Genomic DNA, 8,689 nt, shown 5'->3' with positions numbered 1-8,689 from the left:
AGACCAGCCTGGTCTACAGAGCTAGTTCCAGGACAGGCTCCAAAGTTACAGAAAAACCCTGTCTCGAAAAACCAAAAAAAAAAAAGAACATATGAATGACAAAAACTTCTAATTATTTAATTATTATGCCAATCAAGTTTTAAAGAAAACATAAGTTGCATTCTTCAACCAACTTCAAAGCAAGTAACTGGTATTTGGGACCCTATCAGACAACAGTTATGTGTTGCCACACAGAGGGAATGCAGTCACATCTGCACACAGAACATCTTTTCATTCTACTCCCATGCAGTACATGCAGATCAGTACAGTCTGTGAAAAGCAACCTGTTGACAATGCTTAGCACTTAGGAGATCAGTAAGGTCAAAGGAGGTTATTAACTGTTAATAGGTAAGGTGGTTAGCTGTGAAAAGAGAGGACCTGGTAAATCCACCATAAAGAAGAAATGAAGGAGCACTCTGAATTACCTCATTATTCTATCACCTACTGCTGTTCCTCTGATATTAAATCTAGTGAAGGGAACATAATAACTAATGTCACTTATGAAGATTTAAAAACCAAATATGTAAAACATTATAGTCACCACTTTTGTCATCAATCATCTCAATATAAAGGATTTTGTTCCCCTCTGTGATCGTCCCTGACGTGACGAATGTGCAGAAATGTATAGCTCAATAAAAACAATGTCAAGGAAAGAGATATACTCACTGAATAAGATCAGAAGGAAGACTGCAGTGAATCTCTTTTCCTTCCCAGTAAGTCAGCCCTAATCCTGCCACAATGTGGGGCAGGACTGACTTTGAACACCTCCAGTTGCAGAACCTCAGGGCTGAACTACACTTTGGGAAATAAGCCATGAAGCTGACTCTGAACCACAAAACAGGAACAAGCAAATGGCGTACCAGGGCTTTTAACTCCCTAGGAATCCTAGGTTTTCTCTTTGATGATTTCGTCTGCAATTTTCTTTAATAAAGCAAGTGGAATCATTAAATGAATCAGAAATAATGAGTGAAGAAATGCTGGTATGCCAGCATCTCTTTTTATAGTATGAAGAATTCTGGCTCCACAGAGTCTGGAAAGACTGGATGGACCAAAATTTCTCTGCAAATGATATACACTTTAGAATAATGGCACGGTAGAAGGCAAGAGGGGAGGAAGGGAAGAGAGTGGAGAAAAATGTATAGCTCAAATAAAACAATAAAAAGGTAAAAATAATTAATGGAGCAATATGGGCTGAATACTTTAAATCATTAGGAAGAACTCATTAGAACTATAACTAAATTGTTATAGTTCTAATGAGTTCTTCCTAATGATTTAGCTATTCAGTGTACTAAGTAAGGGCTTCACAAAGTCTTATTTGCTTGTGTTTTTCAGAGTAATTTTGTTTTCTTCTTTGATTTATCAAGAAAAAAAAAAGTCATCATTCCATTTACTCCATGATGAAGCTGGCACTGTAAGAAGAGCTTACAAGAAAATTACCAAGAAAAAAGCTTGCTGGGTGTGGTGCTACAAGTCTTTAATCCCAGCACTCTGGAGGCAGAGCAGAGTTCAAGGCCAGCCAGGGCTGCACACTAGGAGATCTTGTCCTCAAAAGAAAAGAAAGAAAAGCCAGGCACTTTCTCATTCCCAAGGTACATTCTGATGTTCACAAATCCAGCATATGAAATTAGTGAAGGAATAAACATACCAATTTTACTTGTTTTTAATACCGCCATTAGTGAACACAATATATTTTTACCAATTTATTTTATATTTAATGGTTTATGCTTTTATCCTAGAAAAAGAGGACCCATTTCTTTTAAAAATCTGGATGTCTGCCAGTAAAGACATTAAGAGATATATCCAGGTTCTCTCTGTGACTATCTGTTATAAAGCAGGCAACAGCAAACTGCTTTTATGTTAAATTTTGGTCAGTTATTTTTATGACCTTTAGCTAAGGACAGTTTTCTCATTTTTAATGGTTACATTTTAAATAGCTATAGAAGTGCCTATGTAATAGTTTCCACTTTACCTCATGGCTAGCAAAGCCTAAATTATTTATTATTTTGCCCTTTGGGAAAAAATGTCTGAATACCTCTATTATAGAGTTCCAGCTGTTTTTACACAGACTTGCTATAGTTAGAGAAGAGCATTCACATTTAAATTACCTATGTTGCTGCTATGGCCTTTATTTTTCAAGGCATTGCCTTATCATGCTTCATTTCAGCCTTAAAATGCAAACTCGCTTAGTACTTAACAGAACTTTAAGAATTCTAATAGTCAAGTATGGTGGCCCTGCTTGTAATCCCACCCTGGTGGTGGGGGCAGGAAGATCAGGAATTAAATGCCACCTTCAAATACATAGCAAGTTCAAAAATGCAAAAAGAATACAAGCAGATGAATTATGGAAATCATTACTCTGAAGTACAAGGGCTGTTTGGTATTTTAAATTAAACATATATATCAAGGGCTTAACTATATGAAACTTTTAAGGCTTCATTTAAAAGTTCAATTTAGAAAACAATAAAATTAAAATTAAAATCAGGACAAAATTGTGACATATACTATATAGCTTTTCGGAGAAATTTAAATAAAAATTTAACTAACTGTACATTTAACTTTTTAACTATTTGACTTTTACCATTCTTACTATGAGGACCATTTCTCTACCCTAACTAAATTAATTGACTGGGCTTTTTAAATGGCAGCAAGAAAGTGTTCTGGGGCACACTGATGGCACACTGCACTTCTAGCCTGGCCTAGAGTGGTCAAATGGCGACAGAGTAGTAACCAAGATTGTGTTCTACTAGCTGGGTGTTTCACCAATGCCTCTTCAGAGACAGAAAGTAGCCCAAATATTGCTACTTTTACAAGATGGGAAATGATTTGGGTTCTTACAAGTCAATTCCCTTAAAACTTGCTCCTTTTAAAATATAAGTCAATCTAGGCCGGGCGGTGGTGGTGCAGGCCTTTAATCCCAGCACTCGGGAGGCAGAGGCAGGCGGATCTCTGTGAGTTCGAGACCAGCTTGGTCTACAGAGCTAGTTCCAGGACAGGCTCCAAAGCCACAGAGAAACCCTGTCTCGAAAAATCAAAAAAAAAAAAAAAATCTATTGTTTACCTCCAAATTTAGAAGCAACAAACTGGGCCTGAGGCCATGCAAATGGTCCATCACTAAGCAGTAACAAGATGGCAGCAGCCTCAGGATGATGCAGAGGGCAACACAGCAGGCACACTCTTTACCCTAGCTACACAGCAAGTGGAGCTAGGGAAGCTGGACACCACAGAAAGACCAGATTCCAGAGTCTTGTTTTTATCACTTACAAGCTTCTGGTAAAGAGCTAGGAGGAGAGGCTAGATGTGCCTCTTGCCTGTAATACCATTACTTCAGAGGCTAAAGCAGAAGATTACTTTGAATTCAAGGCCCCAGGACTACAAAATGAGACAACAAAAAAGTATATCCAAATAAACAAACAAACAAATGAAAACAACACCAAACCTGGGAAAAGACAAAGCAAGTCTCGAGGGAACCGGTTATAATGCTGAAAGAGCGCTACAATGGCATTAGCATCACCTCAGTTGGTGATTTACACAGGAGACATTTTACTTAGTTTCAGATATTTAGTTTTCTCTTGCTTTGAATGGCTTGTATATTTTCTTCTGCAATAAATTTTTAAGTTTCCTGAAGAGTAAGAATTTTATTATTATTTCTGTTGCTAGCCTATAAATTTATGTCCTATAAAAGCTAGGTAATATACAGGCCAAACTTAGGTCAAGGAACCTGACTATACAGATTGTTAAATAATATCCGGTCTTTAAAAGTTTAATTTAAGCCCATGCATAAAGAGGAGGCAGTTCCATGCTGCTATCCATAAATACCAACCTTCTAAATATTTAACTAATCTAATTCAACATCTGAATTTTCTAGGTTAATCAGGTACCAACTTCATGGCAGATGAAACCTTTGGAGAATAAGCAATCACCTAAATATTATAAAAATGGTGATGTTTTAGAAATCAGCAGTTTGATTTTCGATTTGTGCTATGCTTGGTAACTTTATTTCTATACATTAAGTAGTAATGACCTTGTAAGGAATAGAACAAAGTTTTCTTTGCATGTGTGTGTATCCTGAGCCAGAGGATGGTGCAACATGCCTGTAACCTTGGCATTTGGATTGAGAGATCAAAGTCAGCTTGAGTTACAGAGCCAGCTAGGGCTAATAGTAACATTCTATTTCAAAACAAAATATTGATCAATCAAAAACCATGGGAGGTTGATAATTAACAGGTGGAAGGCATTTTATTAATCTTTAAGTAGGAATATAAGGAAAGATTATTTGAAAAGTGCCCTAGCAAAGTAAACATTTTTCAGAGCTGACGGAAGGAACATCTCTTTCCACGGTTAGCAGAGGCAGTTTCACTGAGCCAATCTTACTGCAATTGTTTTTCAGGATTAGGTAGTCTTACACAGAAAATACATTGGTTACTAATGACATTATCAGTATTTTCAATGTGAGCCAGGTCCTGCGATTGACTCATTTTCATAACTCCACTTGAGATATAAAGGAAACCAAGCCTTTGAATCAGTAAGTACCGTATATGGGAAAAGATTGTTAGGAGGTGGTGGATTCAAACCCAAGTAATGATGTTCTTAACAACTTGACAGTATTGTCACTGTTTTGTTTTTGATATTTAAATGTATTTCATTCTTTATCCGAGGTTACTCCATAATGCTTTATGTAGTTAAAAGCTGGTCTTAAACACAAACAGAAATTCTTCTGCCTCAGCCTTCCAAGTACTCAGATTGCAGGTATGAGCTACCATGCCTGGCTAGATTGTAAGTTTTAATGGCATACTAATCTTCTCATTATACATTTATAATATATAATCTTGTTAATTATGTCAAAAATGTAAACTGATTGTTTGATAAAAGTCTGTTCAACACATAAGTATCTGAAATGGTCCAAACAGAACTTCATTCCTGTGTGAATTGGGACTTCAATGATAAAACTGGATTTTCTGGAACAATGAGGTAACAGAGTACTAATAATACAGGTAGTTTCCCATATATATGGGATACAACACACTATCCTTCCTTGGGTACCAAAGAGTGAACATGGGCCTCCCACATGCTAGCAAGTGAGTGCAATTCCCACCTCTTTCCTTTGACTTCTTATTTTGTGACAGCCTCACTAAGTTTTGTAGACAGACCTGGAACTTGTGATCCTCTTGTTGCAAACTTGCAAACAAGTAGCTGTGATTACAGGCCTGCATCACCAGGCCTAGTGATTTTAAAAGATATTAAAAGGTATTTTATCTCCAAAAATAAAATGCTTCCTTCTGTCCATATAATCAAAGAATGGAAAAAAAATCATACAAATATAATAACAATTCAATTCTCTAGTATTGCTACAATATTTATTACCCATTGTACTTTTTCATTTTCCTAATTGAGTTATTACATTATTAGAAAACAGAAAAACATAGTATTCCTCAAAAGAGAACACTCACACTACCAAAAAGAACAAAAAAGAAAAAAAAAAGTAACATTAAAATAAAAACAGGTGGAGAATCTCTGAGAGTTCAAGGCCAGCCTGAAGGCCAGCCTGATCTACAGAGTGAGTTCCAGGACAGACAAGGCTACACAGAGAAACCCTGTCTCAAAATGCAAAAACCAACCAAACAAACAAACAAAATAAAATAAAAAACAGGCTTAGTAGTGCATACCTTTAATCCCAGCACTTGGGAGGCAGAGGCAAATGAATCTCTGTGAGTTCGAGGTAAGCCTGGTCTACAGACCAACTTCCAGGCCAGCCAGGGCTACCCAGTGCAACTCCCATTTCAATAAACAAACAAAACCCAGGAGTCATAATCTCTACAGGACAATCTGACAACACTAAATATCCCCTCAACCTCATAATCTTCCTGGCAGTCATTCTCAACATCCCCTCTCTTGATCCACACACTGAGGCATAAGCCTCAGTGGCAGAAGATACTGAGCACAGACACTTTCTGTTCACTTCTTCATACAGTTTGCCCAAAGAATATGTAGTATCATTTGCAGTTTTAAAATTCTATGTGTCATATATGATTGTGACACCTCTTGAAACAACTGTAAAAATGAAGAGCCTCTCATTTGGCTTCAAACAAGCTCTTGTGAATTACATATTTTATATTCTATGCTAATTAAAAACATACCAACCTATCACCAGGTCCTGCTCGATATCTTGCACCGGGGATCAGGACTGGGTCATCATCACTGTCATCTGTGTCCTGGAGAGCAGAGTCCCTGGTTGATGTGTCTTCGTGAGCTAAAGGCGCGATGGCTTCTGTTTGAGATGGGAGCTCAGGATGGGTGCTAGTCTGACTGGTAGCACTGTCAGTGCCAGTCTGCTCAGAAGCCTCCTGGCCTGTTTCAGACAAAGTAACTTCTGGAACCCCACACGGGCTGTCAGGAGTTGGGTCATTCCTTTCTCCCGAATTAGGATCCAATGGCTCAGCTGGGAGGTTAGTAGATTGTGCTGTCAGAACAAAGTCGTGTATAAGTTAGTCATGTGTTTATCATTACATACTTAACATAGGAACTGACATGTTCTAATATTAAATCTGATTCCCTTAAAAGACAGGAAAATGGCACAGCTATCGTTTGGAAGTGACCTTTACCTCTGGAGAGATTTATACAGATTAACACTGTTTAGGTTTGTCTATGAGCCAGTTTCCTAAAGACAGAGAGACAACTCACCTATATCTATCTGGTTTTGAGTGAGGTTTTCTGAAAATGTTCTTTTCTCTGATAGTTCTTCAGGAGCACCTAGAGTTAAACAAAATTATCATTAAATCTAGTTTTTAAAGAAAAATAAACATAACACCCCAACATTCCTTTAAATAAATGGCTCTTAATTCTGTCTGGGTGATAGAAACCTTTAACATTCAAATAAATCTCATCATCATTAAATATAGCTTTTAAGAGAAAAATAAATATAACCATAACATCCCAACATTTCTTTAAATAAACGGCTTTGAATTCTATCTGGGTGACAGAAACCTTTAACATTCAAATAAAATCTCACCCCAGAGCCCGACGAAATGGTTCAGAGGGTAAAGACACTTGCTAAATGCAAGCCTGGAAACCTGAACTTGATCAGTAGAACCCAAGCTAAGGTGGAAGGAGGGAGCAGACTTCACAAAGTTGTCCTCTGACCCCACACAATACATCGGCGGCACACGCCTTTAATCCCAGCACTCAGGAGGCAGAGGTAGGTGAATCTCTGTGAGTTCAAGGCCAGCCTGGTCTACAAGAGCTAGTTCCAGGACAACCTCTAAAGCTACAGAGAAACCCTGTCTCGAAAAACAAAAACAAAAACAAAAAAAATAAAAGTAAAACAAAATCACACTCTACAGAGAATAAACAAAAATGAACTGAAAGACCCTCAGAGAGGACTTTCTCTCCGATGAAGATCCCAGAACCAGGACACTCCGAGACCAGACCACAGGATGCAATTAGCAAGAGGTTTATTGAGTAAACACAGGTACCTGTGGGCGGCAAAGTCTTTCGGAGGACTTGTGTGCCTGCAGACTGGGGGGAGGTCTTTTTATAGGAAAGAGGGCAGCAGAAGCAAATTACAGAAGCAAATGCGTGGTTAGTGGTCAGCTGAAATGGGGCAAGGGGCATAGGTGGTTTTTCCTTTCCCAGCACAGATGTATGGGAATAGATATCCCGTTCCTCTTTTGGATTTTCCTTTCTCAGCACAGATGTATGGCCACAGACATCCTGTCGTATAGATTGTCCTATCTTATCCTGCTTTGCAGCCAGGGACCCGTCAAGAGCCTTGTGAAATGACGTTATAGCAGCTAAGCTGGGATCTTTCATAGGGGAAATTGTTTCTTTTGTAAACTGCTGATATTCTAAGTTTGGCACATGTGCTGGCTATAGGCATCCTGTTTCCCTAAGCAAACAGAACGTTCTCATGAGAGCCGGCTAGCTGGGGTTTTGAGGGGGGGCCTGTAGGGTCTTTCAGAACCATTGTTGGGGAGTAGAAAAGAAAAGGTGGCTATTCAGCACCGAGGTTTCTGCTTAGAGAAAAAAAAAAATAACCTAACCTGTTTCACTGTCTCCTTCAGGGGCTTGCGTAGAACTCTGTGGGACCGAGGGTTCCTCCTGACCCTCAGATTTGCAATGGTTCCCATTTCCTCTGGAACTTGAGGCTGTACTGCTCCTGTATTAGAAGAAGATACATGATTCTACCAAAAGTTAACAAAAGAATTTTGATTTAACTTTATATTTTACAACTTAAAAGCGTATTATAAAATTCAGAACATAAGTACTTGAAAAGTCATTAAAAAAAAAAAGAAATCATGATGGCTTCCAGCACACATCATCTTAGAAAGATTTTAAAATGAGGGCACTTTAATTTACTATTTTGATGTTTCTTGTCTGCTACACATTTCTACATGCCCCTTAATGTGTGTGTATGTGCATGTGTGTAGAATCAAACATAGGACTTCATACATGCTAATATGTCACACCTTCAGTCCCAGTTTCCACTGAATTTTAAGTGAATTATATGTTTCCCTTTCCATCTACAGAATTAATGATTTTATAGAATTTAATCATACCCCCCCTCTTATACTCTAATGTTGTATATGTTTAAAAATTGAGATGACTGGAAGCCCCAGTGAAACATTGTCAGTCCTGGGGGGGGGGTGTGTGTGTG

General features: G+C 38.1%; 1 protein-coding gene across 5 annotated transcripts in view; it reads right to left on the bottom strand.

The window, feature by feature from the left end:
- The window catches only part of Dcaf6 (DDB1 and CUL4 associated factor 6), a 118,007-nt gene that overhangs the window by 20,272 nt on the left and 89,046 nt on the right, over positions 1-8,689 (bottom strand). For all 5 annotated transcript variants that reach the window (XM_013354808.2, XM_026777519.1, XM_013354809.2 and 2 more), the window contains 3 exons: positions 8,076-8,191; positions 6,718-6,786; positions 6,178-6,496 (listed from right to left, as the gene is read on the bottom strand). In XM_013354808.2, the coding sequence (XP_013210262.1) occupies positions 6,178-6,496; positions 6,718-6,786; positions 8,076-8,191 (504 nt within the window). The remainder of the gene's footprint in view (positions 1-6,177; positions 6,497-6,717; positions 6,787-8,075; positions 8,192-8,689) is intronic.

This window comes from Microtus ochrogaster, unplaced genomic scaffold, assembly GCF_000317375.1.
Source record: "Microtus ochrogaster isolate Prairie Vole_2 unplaced genomic scaffold, MicOch1.0 UNK70, whole genome shotgun sequence".
NCBI classification, from domain to species: domain Eukaryota; kingdom Metazoa; phylum Chordata; class Mammalia; order Rodentia; family Cricetidae; genus Microtus; species Microtus ochrogaster.
The sequence above is the reverse complement of the archived record's forward strand: the minus strand, read 5'-3'. Positions and strand labels throughout refer to the sequence as shown.